The sequence below is a fragment of the Coregonus lavaretus genome (genome assembly GCF_964263955.1).
Source record: "Coregonus lavaretus genome assembly, chromosome: 9".
Lineage (NCBI taxonomy): Eukaryota > Metazoa > Chordata > Actinopteri > Salmoniformes > Salmonidae > Coregonus > Coregonus lavaretus.
In genome coordinates, this window is record NC_139996.1 from 33,495,646 (window position 1) to 33,512,652 (window position 17,007).

At 46.1% G+C, this 17,007-nt stretch overlaps 1 protein-coding gene across 1 annotated transcript in view; it reads left to right on the top strand.

The window, feature by feature from the left end:
- The window catches only part of LOC311134774 (breast cancer anti-estrogen resistance protein 1-like), a 37,767-nt gene extending 22,585 nt beyond the window's left edge, over positions 1-15,182 (top strand). Inside the window, exons 3-7 of the mRNA XM_084168554.1 lie at positions 4,625-4,780; positions 10,700-10,804; positions 11,054-12,280; positions 13,344-13,427; positions 13,905-15,182. Coding sequence (XP_084024680.1) covers positions 4,625-4,780; positions 10,700-10,804; positions 11,054-12,280; positions 13,344-13,427; positions 13,905-14,417 — 2,085 coding nt within the window. The 3' untranslated portion in view covers positions 14,418-15,182. The remainder of the gene's footprint in view (positions 1-4,624; positions 4,781-10,699; positions 10,805-11,053; positions 12,281-13,343; positions 13,428-13,904) is intronic.
- Positions 15,183-17,007: the final 1,825 nt, after the last annotated feature.

Consider the following 17,007-nt stretch of genomic DNA (forward strand, 5'->3'; position numbering starts at 1 on the left):
AGTGGATCTTTATTGCTGCATTATAGGCTTGAGCGGTATCCAGATTGTCATACCTTCATACCGACCTTGTGCCATACAGGGATATTTGGTAATACCGGCACTGAACACAAGGGGCACTATTTTCAGACGCCACTTAGCCTCTGTAATCCGAAGGTTAGCAATGCTAACAAGTACACGTAAAGTCCCATATAGAATGCTAACTAAATGCTAACAAGCTTATTGCAAACATTTTATACAGTCTCTGACCTAAACTATTTGCAGGACAGACATCCCAGCTCATAAAGTTTTACAAGTAACTCAAAAATGCTACTCACAGTTTGCTGCACACAGAAAACAGATATTAGACAGCAAGACTCTTGATCCAGGAGGGGCTTCTCTGCTGTTAGGCTAACCACTTAGCTAGATAGCTAACTAGCTACTAAATTAGCAAACCAAATGCACAACTGCAGAGCATTTAGCACATTTTAGACAGTTAACTTAATAGTTATAAGATATCTAGCTGGCAAACATTTAGTTGTGAATTCCATACTGTAACTATACTGAACAAAAATATAAACGAAACATGCAACAATTTCAGTTCATATAAGGAAATCAGTCAATTGAAATAAATTAATTATTCCCTAATCTATGGATTTCACATGACTGGGTAGGGTTTCAGCCATCGGTGGGCCTAGTAGGGCATAGGCCCACCCACTGGGGAGCCAGGCCCAGCCAATCAGAATGAGTTTTTCCCCACAAAAGGGCTTTATTACAGACAGAAATACTCCTCAGTTTCATCAGCTGTTCGGGTGGCTGGTCTCAGACAATCCCACAGGTGAAGAAGCCGGATGTGGAGGTCATGAGCTGGCGTGGTTACACGTGGTCTACGGTTGTGAGGCCGGTTGAACGTACTGCCAAATTCTCTAAAACAACGTTGGAGGTGGCTTATGGTAGAGAAATTAACATAAAATTATCTGGCAACAGCCCAAGTAGACATTCCTGCAGTCAGCGTGCCAATTGCACGCTTCCTCAAAACTTGAGACATCTGTTGCATTGTGTTGTGTGACAAAACTATACATTTTAGAGTAACTGGGGACTAATGGTAAGCTTCATAATGAAAAATTATGTGGCAGGTGAAATGAAGAACGTGATCTTCTTTTTCTCCTAACGTATTGCACAAGTTGCTACAAATATTTATTAAAAAACTTCAAATAAATAGTTTCAACAGGATTGACGGTATTGCAAAATCATCCCATGGCTATTTCCAAATATATACGGTATACCGCCCAAGCTTACTGCATTATTGAGAGTGGATTGGTGCACACTCAATATCTGAAGAGCAGCTATCTCGCTCCCACATGCTTGGTTGCCATAGCCACTACGACTGGAGGTGGAATTCCAGAGTGGTGAGATTCTATGAGATTCTATTTGGTGCTATCGGTTGGTTCACTAGGCACCACCATCGTGTACCAGGAGGCTTAGTATAGTGTTCAGTATAGTTAGTATCAGTGAAGTTTTTGTATTGTATTGTATAGTGTTTTTTAGGGTGTCTTTGCCCCTGCCCTATGTCATTCCATTATTTTGTATGGGTTGTGGCTTGGCTGTATCTAATCCAGTGTCTTTCAGTCAGACTGGAGAGATCCACTTCCTCTGTCACTGTGTCATGCTAATCATGACCCTTCGACCCTGGTCCCCATCAGCTGAACACTAACATGCATCTGGATGTCATGTTCCTTTGTTGGCCAGGCTGAGATATTGACGGCCTGTAGGGAGCAGTCCCTCCCCTCCGCTCCCCTCGCTCCTCACTGTTGTGTCCAGAGGGGGTGTGGGGTGTCTGGCAGTGAGGGGGTCAGCTCAGGTCTAGAGAGAAGGGAGGATGGGACGAGGGGAACCTGTCAGAACTCTGTGAAGTTATCGCCTCTGAAACCCGTAGTGAGCCAGGCATGGCTGCTTCAGTGACGTCTAGAGATCTCCTCAGCTTGCGTCTCCATGTTTGGTTTTGACCTTGTCTGGCACTGAGAAGAGACAGGCTGGCAGACACGACCAGAACCACACATCCTCACTGTAGCCCAGGCTCCAGAGGAAAGGACCAGGGATCCTTTCAGTTTTTTTGGAAATGGGATTGACCGAGCTCGTGTGTGTGTGCTAGTTGACTCATAACCTGCAGTCCCGCGGTTATATCTGCGGGGGCGGGTTTAGGGTCATGAGATATTGTGTGGATGAAGGGCGGGTGGGTGGTGGGGGGTTGAATAAAGGGAAAACAATGCATAAATGTTTTTATACATGTATAAATCTTGTGCAATTCATACATTGAGGTTTTTCTGTCATATCTTTTTTTCTGCCATTAGTGCGTAAGCCTAGCTGTACTCGTGCCAAATACACGGGAACTGGGACAGAAAACGTCGATCCACTGAGGCAAAAACGACACAAAACAGAGAACAGTACAGTGCATTTTCTATATTTATCACATATAGTCGGGAGGTTGCGGACGGTTTATTAGCACTAGTGTGTATGTGTGTGTGTGTGACGGCATGCATGTGTGATTGGACTGTTATTTTCCTCTCCCATCAGTAGTGACGACAGCAGCAGTGTATCTGTAACTGGAGGTAGATAATCAGAGATTTCCCCAGTGCCCTGATTGGGAGAGAGACAACAACATTCCCTATCTGTGTGATTCCACAGCCCTGGCCTGCAGGGGATCAATAGCAGAGCCAGATTAAAGGAAGTGAGAGGAGAGGAGAAAGACACACACAAACACACACACACACACACACACACACACACACACACACAGCCAGAGGAGCTCAGATAGACTTCCAAAGAGCACTGATGCAGGGCAATATGTTGTGATGATATGGTCCTGATAAGAAGTGCTAATGATTTGATTCTCAATATCCTGTGATGTATTGAATACTAAGTTTGAGTACTAGTTTGGATGGATGCTATGCTCCAGTTACTGTCTCTGTATTGAGAGCAGCCAGTGTGCTGTTGTCAGTCTGTCTGTTTTCATTTCCCAGGCCCAGACGGTTGACATAACCCTGAGACTATAGTACTGTGGGTAAACAGGCAGACAATAGGACAGCCGTTGTTCCCATGCTGACCTGCCAAGACTTCCATTCTGTTTTACTGCTTCTGGGGTTAATCCAGACCCTGACTCTGTTACAGGCTGTGTTGGCTCCTCACTGTGGGTCAAGGGAATTTCATTAAGATTGAGTCTTGAGTGGATATAATGTGTTCACTACAGTAATCGTCTACGGCAGGGATCTTCAACTAGATTCAGCCGTGGGACAATCTTTTCTTGAGTGGTTGTTCAGAGGGTTGGAACATAATTACAAATAATTAGTAGACTTCAAATTGACCGCAAGAAGCCCAAACAGATATAATATTTGACTAAAACATAATCATTTCAAACCTTGCTTACATTTGTATACGATCACATACACTGAATGTACAAAACATTAGGAACACCTGCTCTTTCCATGACATAGACTGACGAGGTGAATCCAGGTGAAAGCTATGATCCCTTATTGATGTCACTTGTTAAATCCACTTCAATGAGTATAGACAGGTTAAAGAAGGATTTTTAAGCCTTGAGACAATTGAGACATGGATTGTGTATGTGTGCCATTCTGAGGGTGAATGGGCAAGACAAAATATTTAAGTGCCTTTGAACGGGGTATGGTAGTAGGTGCCAGGCGCAGCGGTTTGAGTGTGTCAAGAACTGCAACTCTGCTGGGTGTTTCACGCTCAACAGTTTTCCGTGTATATCAAGAATGGTCCACCACCCAAAAGACATCCAGCCAACTTGACACAACTATGGGAAGCACTGGAGTCCACATGGGCCAGCATCCCTGTGGAACGCTTTCCACACCTTGTAGATTCCATGCCCCAATGAATTGAGGCTGTTCTGAGGACTAAGGGGGTGGGGGGTTCAACTCAATATTAGGAAAGTATTTCTAATGTTTTGTACACTCAGCGTATATCTCTATTATGCGTAAGAATACTTTGGAACAGATTTCCAAAATTAAAATCCCTTGGAGCTGATTTGCTGGTGTTTTCACAGTCTTTTATATCCAACAAAAATGTACTTGGGGGGCCAAATACAATCCCCCGTGGGTGATAAAGTACATAGGACTTAAAGGGACAGGGAAAGGGGGATACCTAGTCAGTTGTACAACTGAATGCATTCAACTGAGTGGTGCAGTGGTCTAAGGCACTGCATCGCAGTGCTAGCTGTGCCACTAGAGATCCTGGTTCGAATCCAGGCTCTGTCGTAGCCAGCCGCGACTGGAAGACCCATGGGGCGGCGCACAATTGGTCCAGGGTAGGGGAGGGAATGGCCGGCAGGGATGTAGCTCAGTTGGTAGAGCATGGCGTTTGCAACACCAGGGTTGTGGGTTTGATTCCCACGGGGGGCCAGTATGAAAAAATAATGTATGCACTCACTAACTGTAAGTCGCTCTGGATAAGAGCGTCTGCTAAATGACTAAAACATTTTTAAAAACTGAAATGTGTCATCCGCATTTAACCCAACCCCTCAGAATCAGAGAGGTGCGGAGAAAGATGCATCAATTTGACAAAATACTGTAACAGACCATTTCACTAACCTCATGCCTCTCTCCCTTTGTCCCTCTCTTTCCGTCAGGTGGTGGTGCCGATGCGGGTGGGCCAGGTGTATGTGTATGACACAGGGAAGTCGGAGCAGGATGAGTATGACGTCCCTCCCAGACACATGCCTCCCTCCCAGCAGTCACAGGATATATATGACGTTCCCCCAACCCGCGCCCAGTACAACCAGCAGGTGAGGAGTCAGCTAGACTCTCTCTCGCTCTCTCTCGCTCTATCTCTCTCACCTGTATTTATGTTCAAATGCTGCACTCTCCCGCTTCTCTAGGATACAGTAACATACCCACATCCGGACACACATCACTGAAGATAAAATGTCTCATCTTCCATATCATCGGCAATTGAGCCACACTAGTTTTGACCTCTTATCCTTGACCACCCCAGTGATGGTGGTGTCCTGTGTATGAGATGGGCTGTGGTATTCATGTCCTCACTGTCCTGCCTCGCCACTTATTGTCTCCTATGTCACTGAAGTGATTTCATCCTCTTCACAAGATTGATGGCTATTTTCCCTCTCTGCTGCCTTAGACACACTTCCCAACTCAACTGGTCGTCTGTCTGCGAAGTATCTCACTTCTCATTAATATTTGATATATTGGGAATATTAAACCCCTCTCCTCCCTCTCTCTGTCTCTCTCTCTCACTCTCTGTGTGTGTTTAAACCCATGGCGGCTCTGTGATTCCACATCTATTTTTAGAGGAGGTCATACATTACTAGCAGGGGAAGTAGATATTTCATTGTCTGGAGGCGTTAGAAAAAGGTTGTATTTTTCCACAAAGCACAGTGAGCAGCATGTCCTGAGCTGCATGCACTCTGGATCTGAAGGTGAACCCACTTTCTGTGTCGTTCGTCCTCTCACACACACACACACACACACACACACACACACACACACACACACACACACACACACACACACACACACACACACACACAGGCTCCTGGAGCAGATAGAGAAACACACAGCCATTCTCTCTACTGACAGCATCTATTCCCAAAACAAGTCACATGCATTCAGGCACAACATAACAGGACAAACGGCTGCAAGACATGGTAAAAGAGAGGGAAAGAGAACCAGCTGGAGGGAGGAGAGAATGAGGGAAAGAGAAGAAAAGCTGTTTGACGGCGTCAGAAAGAGTATAGTGCTGGGCCTGGAGGGATATCATTGCATTCAAGCACAGATAGCAGGCCTAAGATCAATCAGCGGGTTCAGTGGACAATCCAATGGGCCCTGTCTTTGTTTTTCTGCTGAGAGGAGTAACACAACCATCTCATTTTCACTCCAACCTGTCTGCGATCAGATCAGTGTACCCGCTGAATACCAACTCCAAACAAATTGCATCGCCTGAATTCAAGATTCTGACAAAGTGTTTTGGCAAGGTGCCCAATGGTTTGTGGAGGTGGATTTGGTATTCATACTGTAGTCCCTCTTGCCTCCACTCTCTGTCACTCTAATTCCCCAAAGGCCTGGAGAACAGATTGTATCACATTGTTTGTGCAGAATTATAATTGCTAATCTGTTTGTTTGGGGACAGTCACATGGCGAGAGATGGGAGTGCAATTTGCTGTATGTTATTAGGGGTTCAGGAGTGGATGGAGGAGTTGGCTTGTCAGTCTGCTGCTGTTTGCAGTCAGGTCGTAGAGAAACGGGGATGAAGTTGAGTCTTAGATTCCACATACTGTGTTCCTCCTCATTGACAAGCAGCTAGCAGATAATCCTGCCTCAGCATCATAAACTTTAGAGAGGGTCCCTTGTCAGACCCTGGAAGTAGATTGGGTTGTGTGTTTGCGAATGTGCATGTGTCGCACATGGTGCATCAATCTGATGTTTAGGATCAACAAAGATCTGTTTAATACAGCCAATAACCTAAAAGCTGTAGCTTTAAACTGCCCTCTAAAACTCATTACCAAGCTCTTTGACTTGGTGACTTCCATCATCACCTATATATACTGAATACAAATATAAGCGCAATGTGTAAAGTGTTGGTCCCATGTTTCATGAGCTGAAATAAAATATCCCCGAAATGTTCCATGCACACAAAAAGTTTATTTCTCAAAAATGTTGTGCAGAAATGTGTTTACATCCCTGTTAGTGAGCATTTCTCATTTGCCAAGATAATCTATCCACCTGACAGGTGTGGCATATCAAGAAGCTGATTAAACTGCATGTTCATTACAAAGGTTCACCTTGTGCTGGGGACAATAAAAGGCCACTTTAAAATGTGCAGTTTTACAAAATGCCACAGATGTCTCAAGTTTTGAGAGAGCGTGCAATTGGCATGCTGACTGAAGGAATGTCTACCAGAGCTGTTGCCAGAGAATTGAATGTTAATTTCTCTACCATAAGCTGCCTCCAATGTCGTTTGAGAGAATTTGACAGTACGTCCAACAGGCCTCACAACCACAGACCATGAATAACCACGCCAGCCCAGGACCTCCACATCCGACTTCTTCACCTGCGGGATGGTCTGAGACCAGCCACCAGGACAGCTGATGAAACTGTGGGTTTGCATAACCGAAGAATGTCTGCACAAACTGTCAGAAACCTTCTCAGGGAAGCTCATCTGTGTGCTCGTCACCCTCACCAGGGTCTTGTCTTGACTGCAGTTCGGCGTCGTAACTGACTTCAGTGGGCTAGTGCTCACCTTCTATGGCCACTAGCACGCTGACGAAATGTGCTCTTCACAGATTAATCCTGGTTTCAACTGTTCCGTGCAGATGGCAGACAGTGTGTATGGCGTTGTGTGGGCAAGCAGTTTGCTGATGTCAATGTTGTGAACAGAGTGCCCCATGGTGGCGTTGGGGTTATGGTATGGGCAGGCATAAGCTACGGACAACGAACAGAATAGCATTTTATCGATGACAATTTGAATGCACAGATATACTGTGATGAGATCCTGAGGCCCATTGTCGTGCCATTCATCCGCTGCCATCACCTCCTGTTTCAGCCTGATAATGTACGGCCCCATGTCGCAAGGATCTGTACACAATTCCTAGAAGCTGAAAATGTCCCAGTTCTTCCATGGCCTGCATACTCACCAGACATGTCACCCATTGAGCATGTTTGGGATGCTCTGGATCGACGTGTACGACAGCGTGTTACAGTTCCTGCCAGAGAATGTGAGCGGAGTTGAGCACCGCTCCGGCGCGCCACGTCCTTTCCAACCGCTCCGCTAAAAACTGCTCCGCGCTCACAGGAAAAAAAACTGCTGCTCCAAATTTGCTCCATTCATTAAAATCACAATTGAACCAACACCCATCTATTTGTGTGACTACCTGGACCTACCATTTGGTTTTGAAGTATTCAAACCAAACCATATGATTTGAATTAAAAGTATTTGAATAAACATAAAAAGGTGAATGTAAGAAGCGCACATCATTTCAAATAGGCTACATGTCATATTAAACAGCATGTAAACACTCTAAATAGGTCAGGAGCCAGACAGGGAGCCTAAGAAGGAACAAAAATGAATTATTTAGGCTATATTATTTCAAGGCTATAGCCTACAAAGAAATACATTGTGAAACATTTGCGAGCGTGACATAATAGGTTGGTAGGGACATGAAGCACTCAGCATTTAAACAACATTTCGTTGTATTAAATCATTATAGTCTTTAAATTGCGCATATAGGCTGTGACTTAATTAGAATTAAATACAAATTAAATGAAAAATGACTTAGTGCCTTTGAAATCATTTTTAGAAACACGAGTTTGGCCAGTCTGTGGCGTCAGGCTCATGCGAAGGTGCCTGGAGAGCAGGCCAGCAGTGGAGAATAACCCTTCCACACTTGCAGAGCCACTGGGGATGCTTAACACCCTTTTGGCCACTCTTGCCAGGCTGGGCAGAAATAGTTGTTTTTACATTTTTCTATAGGTAGGCCTAAAGGTTTTTAGGCAAAATAACCCAATCAAAACGGAAAGCTCCTTGAACGTGGGAATATGCCAGGCCTATTGGGTCAAAATCAATTATGGCCTATTGTATAGATAATAGAACAAAAATGAACGAAACGTTTAATTGATCTGATTTTTTATTTATAAATACTTTGCTACAATGACACACTTAGTTATCTACCCTGCTCCTTCCTTTCTTTTAGCATGTGCATGTAGTAAGTACACCATCATGCTTTCAGGATACGTGTCTTTTCAGATTCCACAATGATTCTTTAGTTGTGGACACAACACCACCACACTCCCTCTCTTGCTCTTGGTCCTCATCTTTGTAAGTCACCTTGATTTTGCACCTGTGTGTTTTATCAGTTTTTTATGAAAATATTTAGGTAACTCCTTGACAGTAGCTAAAGCAAGGGGCTATAGCAGCGCACAAGTAGACTACAAATGCATGCTGGGCCGGACAGGCCCTGAGCTCGTGAAGTGAACGCTACAGGAGCGCTACTGGAGCGACATTAGAGCGGGTGAGAAGGCCGACGCTCCAGTCTTTGGGAATCTCGCTCCGCGTTCCAGTCAAATTGGGCACGCTCCGCTCCTCACTCCGCTCCAGCTCCATTCCGCTCACATACTCTGGTTCCCGACAATATCCATCAACTTCGCACAGCCATTGAAGAGGAGTGGGAAAACATTCCACAGTCCACCAGATACTGACTGGTTTTCTGATCCATGCCTTTTTTTAAAGGTATCTGTGACCAACAGATGCATATCTGTATTCCCAGTCATGTGAAATCCATAGATTAGGGCCTAATGAATTTATTTAATTCACTGATTTCCTTATATGAACTGTAACTCAGTAAAATCTTAGAAATTGTTGCATTTTTTTGTTCAGCGTAGTTGTGAAATACTCTATTAATCAAAGCTGTAAAAGTAGTGTGCACAATAACAGACCTTTCATGGGCTGGAGAGAGAGAGAGACAGGACTGTGGCTGCTGCAGGGCGGTGTGTTCCAGAAGTTTACTCACACAAGACTGACAGCAAAGTTAATTCCCTTGCTGCCGCTCCAGGCTGAAGTGCATTGTGGGATTGTATTGAATTTAACAGTGCCTTAGAAAAGTGGTTAGGCAATAGGCATCCTCTCAACACAAATTCTGCAGCATTGTTGCAGTAATATCTCGACATTGTTTTTAATGTTGAATTTTGTGGGCATCACACACATATCCTTATAGTTTTCATACTTTGCCTGGTTACCCATCAACATTGCTCCGGCCAATTGACGTTTTTTCTCCATGATGAGTCTGGATTTGCCTCCCTCCCCGATGATTTCTAGAATGAGAACACATTTTGACTGTTCTGATTGGTCCCAGAAACTGATGGATTGGGCCAGAGCCGGCTTACATGATGACATAATCAACTTTGAAACTCTGATTGGTTAGATTTGTTAGAGACCATCCAATCGCTGATGAATTTGTTTTGTATAGTGCCCCTCATTTTGAAGTCACACAACGACTTTAGGATGGCAGTTTCAGACTGAATGTATGTAGCGATCGATAGAGCAGCGGAAATAAATTCAGGGTGAGTCGTCAGGCAAGGCACAACTGTCAGAACAGAGTTAGCACTGAGGTTAAGGTCTCAGCTGCATAAGAGATTTTCTTCAGTTGTTTCCAACTTTGGTCATGCTCCAGTCAGTCCAGCTCCCTGTGTGCGTGTCAGGGCCAGTCCCAGACAGGATGTGTGTCCTCTGTGTAGGAGTGGGATAGATGGTCCACATATTGCGTGTATCAGCACCCTCACTGACCCACTCTCAGCCTGCAGCCTCAATAATGCCCCCCTCCCCCTTGTACAACATTATTTAGGAAAGGTAGCAGAGAGAAGAGGGCCCCAGGGAGAGACGGGATTAGAGGACACAGTGGGCAGAGTGTCTGGGTCCCTCCCACCCTTCCCACCTCCTACACAGTAAACTGGATTCATCCAAAATGCCCTCAGAAGCTTGATTTAATTTGTTCCTCCCTTATTTAATATGCTCATCAATTGAGTCTGGTGCAGCTGTAACTGAGCTCTTATTGCTGATTGTATATTTATGTGTATGTGTATATGTGTGCACGTCTGAAAATGTGTGTGTATATCTCTGATAATGTGTATGTAAATCGATCTTTATTGCTTGGGGTGTGTGTTTTATCTCACTGTGCAATGTATTCCCCCCCCAGGTGTATGACACGCCTCCCATGGTGGTGAAAGGCCCCCCCAGTGGTCAAGACATCTATGACACGCCCCCCAGTGTGGACAAGAGCCAACTGCACGCCCAGCAAATGGTGAGGCTGCAGCTGCTGCACCAATAAGACGTCCTCTCTGTCTGTTATTGTAGTAGAGGAGGGACACAGTGGGAGACTCATCAATCCCAGTGTGCTTTACCATCTGTACTTGATAGGTGGTGTCTTAAAGTAACCACCCCTCCTTATCATGAGTCAGAATGTGTGTTTGACATCATTATGATGTCCTATGGCAGTGAGGGTAAGTAAAGTGTGTGTGTTTGACGTTGCCTCTCCCTCCCTCCCTCCCAGGTGTACGACTTCCCACCCTCCGTCAGTAAGGATGTTCCAGACGCTCCTATCAGGGACAGGGAGGAGACCTATGACGTGCCCCCCCACTTTGCCAAGCTGAAGAGTATGGAGAGCCAGAACCAGGGCTATCTGATCCCCGGGGGGCCTGAGCCCCCCATCCCTGAAGACGTGTACGATGTCCCTCCCCCCCTCGCCGGAAAGCGCCACCCAGATGCCCAACATGCCCCCCTGGGTCAGGAGATCTACGACATCCCCGCCAGTCTGAGGAAGGGTGGACCCCACGACCCCCAGGATGTGTACGATTTCCCCCGCGAGCGGCCTGCAGGCGAGGACTCCATCTATGACATCCCCCCTCAGGTGGTGCGAGACGCGGGCGCCACAGAGGAGCTGACGGTCAGCTTCAAACGCCTGTCTGCCTCCAGCACGGGCAGCACCCGCAGCAACCTGTCCACCTCCTCTCTGGACATGGTGCCAGTCAGGGAGTCGGTGGTGCCCAGCCAGGCTGGCCCGGGGAAGCTGTTGATCCTGGACCTAGATCAGGCCATGGAGCGCCTGTCCCGCCTGCAGCAGGGGGTGGAGGGCTCTGTCTCCCTCATCATGTCCTTCATCAGTGGGAACTGGCGCAGCCCAACCCAGATGGAGGCCAACCTTCCATCCATCAGGCAGGCGGTGGACAGGATGAGGGTGGCCGTCAGGGACCTGCTGGAGTTTGCCAGGGGGGCCGTGGCCAACTCTGCCCAGGCCACTGACCGCACGTTACAGGCCAAGCTGGGCAAGCAGGTGCAGAAGATGGAGGAGGCCTTCCAGGGCCTGGTCAAGTACAGCCAGGCTCTGGATGCTGTGGCCTGGGCCCCCTCTGCCCTGATGGCGCCCTCGGCAGGCAGCAGTGGGGATGACCTGGACCGGCTGGTCATGTGTGCCCGGGGCGTGCCTGACGACACCAAACAGCTAGCCTCCTTTCTCCATGGCAACGCCTCGCTGCTCTTCAAAAGGACAAACAAGCAGCAGCAGCTCCCTCTTCCCCCCGTCCCCCACGCCGCTGATCTCATGGGTCAGATAACCAACAACAACATCTCAGCCTATCAGATGGGAGACGGTAGAGCCAACATCCAGTCCCGCCCCCTACCGTCCCCGCCCAAGCTCACGGCCGAGGAGGAGACCCCTGACCGGCCGTACGAGACCACAGAGGAGGGCTGGATGGAGGACTATGACTATGTGCATTTACAGGTAAAACCTCCTCATATGAAACCACAGCACAGATCATCACACATGCGTTTATGTCCTCAATTATCAGTAGAGAATTAGTTTGGTGTATGTTAGTATTCTGAATCAACAGCACCGGTACTTTCTCATAACGATATTGTGGTTTGGAACAATCAGCAGCACTCTACATTAGCCCATGGATTATGTTAAGCATGTCGAGCCATGGTGTCGGTCTGTGTTCAATGATACTCTGGTGTGTGAGATGAGAGAGAAGATAGACTCCAGGTGTATCTCCATTTCCACACCACAGCCAGCAGACTAATCAATGGCCCATACAAGGCTTCCCCATGTGGGCTACACATACTCCCCTAGCGCACTGCTTCAGGTGTCATTATCAATCACCATTACTGCATGTGCAAGCGTGTTTCTCTACATACCCATCATACATCATCACTTTCTCTGTTCATTGCTGCTGTTGTTGCCCTCATGTGCAGCAGTATTCTTGTGAAAATGCAAGAGGAACAGATGATGTTAAGACAATATTATATTATTGTGGGCGGCAGGTAGCCTTGCGGTAAGAGTTTTGGGCCAGTAACCGAAAGGTTGCAAGTTTGAACCCCGACGCCGACAAGGTGAAACATCTGTCGATGTGCCCTTGAGCAAGGTACTTAATTGCTCCAGGGATAACAATTCACTCATACATATTAATACACACTTGTTCATGTGTGAAATAGGACAAATATAAGCACTCACCAAATTATTATTATCTAAAAAACATTTATATATTAAATGTTTCAGTGCTTTATGTGTGTGTAGCACACTAACATACAAACCCTGAATTCATGTCACCTACCCTCAGAGTAGTGGCAGAGCTGCAGTGAGTGGTCTGGTTTGAATTGAGCTCATACTGCCACCTGCTGATTAGGAGAATTATCACACATTGTGTCAGACGGATCATTTTATATGGGTAATCCTCCCTTAAACCAGTAGAATTAAAATTCCATCCCAGCATTGTCTGAGCGTGTTTGTGTCTATGTGCTTGGAGCAGTAAGTACGATTACTTTTCTTTCTGTCCTTTGATTTCCAGGGTAAGGAGGAGTTTGAGAAGAATCAGAGGCAATTATTAGAGAAAGGGACCAGACACAACAAAACCACACTGGAACAGCAGCAGGTGAGGATCTGTGGGTCTGTCAGTGAGCGAGTGGATGTGTAAATGGCTGCGTTTAGACAGGCAGCCCAATTCTGATATTTGTTCTACTAATTGGTATTTTGACCAATCATATAAGGGCCGGTTTCCCAAAAGCATCTTAAGGCTAAGTTCATCTTAGAACAATAGGATCCAATGGTTCTAACGATGAACTTAGCCTTAAGATGCTTTTGGGAAACCGGGCCCAGATCTTTTCACATCAGATCTTTTTCAGATCTGATCTGATTGGTCAAAAGACCAATTGGTGAAAAAAAGATCAGAATTGGGCTGCCTCTCTAAATGCAGCCTTTGTGAGTAATAAGGGAGTGTTTGGAAGGACATTATATGTGACTGTAGTGTTACATTGGTGTTTTAGAGGCTGAGGGTTCAGTCAGTTCATATGGGATGTTTACAGATCAGGCAGATATTTATTTACTCTCTCTGTGTTCCCATCTACTGCAGCTGAAACAGTTTGAGCGACTGGAGCAAGAAGTCAGCCGGCCAATCAACAACGATATCTCAGGCTGGACTCCGCCTCCCCACTACCCAACGGCCCAGCGGAGCAAGCTGAGCATGGGCGACCGGCAGCTGCTGCTCTTCTACTCGGAGCAGTGTGAGGCCAACGTCACCACCCTCACCAACGCCATCGACGCCTTCTACTCCTCCATCAACAACAACCAGCCGCCCAAGATCTTTGTGGCCCACAGCAAGTTTGTCATCCTCAGTGCACACAAGCTGGTGTTCATCGGGGACACACTCTCGCGGCAGGCCAAGTCCCCAGAGGTGCGGGCACATGTGGCCCAGCATAGTAACATGCTGTGTGACAAACTCAAGGACATCGTGGTGAGCACCAAGACTGCAGCGCTGCAGTACCCGTCCCCCGGTGCGGCGCGCGACATGACCGAGAGGGTGCGGGAGCTGGCCGGCTGCACACAGCAGTTCCGCATGGCTCTGGGCAAGCTGGTGGCCATGTGAGCCTCCTGTCCTGAGACACTGATATGGGGAGTCCACACTGGGACACACGGCACCCACCCAGTGGGCCACTGTCACAGACACATGGACCCTTCTTCCTCCTCTTGTGCTTTTCATTTTAAAATAGGACAACTATCTGACTGGGCTGGGCCATTGGTTGTAAATTAATCATTGTAAATATTTAAGTTACTATTAGCCAGAAAAAAAGTGAAAGAAAATGAACTTCCACTATATATATATATATATGTTTTTGAGACCTTATGGAAAACATGATGTAGTTTTTAGACAATGGCCATTATGATTATTGCTATACTGTAATTATTGCTTTGCTTATTATAATTCTTATCATTATTGTTATAATGCGTTGATTAAGGATGTTTAAATTTCAAACACAATGTATGTAGTACTTAATGCTGTTTTTCATCCCAGATTATCAAATATGGTGGATTTTGTAAAAGTAATGTACTTGTCAGGTGAGCTGGAGGATATGTTGACAGAAAATGAATAGCTTTCCTTGGAGCTGTCAAAGGAGGCTGGGGATAGTGTTGTGAGTGCAAGGCATTCTGGGTAGGGGCTGGGAGGGAGAGGTTTCCCTGACAGTTAATAACATTCTCAGATATACTGCTGTCATGGGACAGAAATCATGTGAGTAGCTCTACATGCTAATTAAAATGCCCCAATTAGAAGACTGTCTTATAATATCATCTCTTTCTTTGAGATAGAAGTAAGAATGAAAAGAACAAACCTGATTTGGAGGTAAAAAATCTGAGGCTCAAAAAAATATGAATTGATGTTGTTTTTTTTGTCAGCATTTCAACTTCCCTTGTTCTTCAAAAGCACACAGCTTTATCCGTCTGTCTGCTGCTCCTAGAGTGCTTGTTGTATCCACCATACTCTCCCAGACTCTCTCATAGTCCTGCATGCTCGCTGTGATCTAAAATGGGTTGGTTTGGACTCCTCTGTGGCTCCACTGTTCTAGAAGTCGCCTGTGTTCCAGACCAGGCTCTCTGCTCACCTCATACAGGAATAACTGTGCTTTCCCTCCCCCTAGCACTTCCTGGACAGCACCGCTGCACCCTGCAGGCCAGGGAAACCCGCCATGGGGGTAAAGGTGTGAGAAGTGCATTTGTTTCATTAGCATACACTCAACACCCTTGTAAATTGATGAGCAAATTAGGGAGTGGTCATTTGTGAGCTCCATCTCTGCATTTTACCAAATGGATGTGTACACACACACACACACACACACACACACACACACACACACATACAAGATATTGATGGTAATGTCTGTTTGCCTAACAGTAACTATTCTTGACACTATTCAAATGACTTCGCAGCAGCTGTATCATATCCCCACTTCCAATAGCTGTACCAGAGGTATGTGAGTTAGCTTGGCCAGTGGGTGTGTTTTACTAGTTCTTGAGTCCTGGAGACATCTCCACATGAAGCAGAGGAATCTGCTGCCACTCCAGTTTCCATTGTCCAGTTTTCTAAAACCTGATTGGCATATTGTACTATAAAGCACTGCAACATGTTGTTGTGGATATAGGTGAAACTCCTATCAAGTAAAAATAATTCATTGAAAACAAAGCTGACTGGTATTTGTGGTAATGTTATTCTGGTCTCAAATCGGTGTTTTAAGATTTGAAATATATATGTTAAGGACATTGCATAACTGGAAAATATATGTTTAATATATTTTCATTAAAAAATAAACTTCAAACCTACTCTCTCTTTAAGAAGCTATGTGCTGTGAGTGAAATTGCATATACTAGAAATGCTTACAGTTGTTTAATTGGAAGGTAATTGTACACCAGTAACTTGTACAACACCAACTCCTGAGAGAGATCTGATTTCCTTGTCAAGTGTTTTTCTTTCCTCCCTGGGGCTCTGTATGCTGGACCGCCGTGATTATATATATATATAATTTTTTTGTACCCCCTTTTTCGTAATATCCAATTGCGATCTTGTCTCATCGCTGCAACTCCCCAACGGGTTCGGGAGAGGCGAAGGTCAAATCATGCGTCCTCCAAAACATGACCCGCCAAACCGCGCTTCTTAACACCCGCCCGCTTAACCCGGAAGCCAGCTGCACCAATGTGTCAGAGGAAACACCGTTCAACTGATGACCGAAGTCAGCCTGCAAGCGCCCGGCCCACCACGAGTCGCTGGAGCACGATGAGCCAAGTAAAGGCCCCCCCCCGGCCAAACCCTCCCCTAACCCGATTGTGCGCAGCCCTATGGGACTCCTGGTCACGGCCGGTTGTGACACAGCCTGGGATCAAACCCGGGTCTGTAGTGCCGCCTCAAGCACTGCGATGCAGTGCCTTAGACTGCTGCGCCACTCGGGAGGCCCCAGACCACAGTGATTCTAGCTCCGTTTATACTTGGTTCTAAGGTCCTTTGTCCTGATCTTGTCCACATTCTGATTGTGTCCACATTTTTAGACAGGTGTAGATTATTAAAATAATCATTGTGATCTGATTGTGATCAGGTCTTCCTGACAACCTTCTGAGGTAGTCAGACAGGCATTGTGTCTGGATATCTTACAAGTATAGATGGATCTGGACAGTGAAACCATTTAAACCAT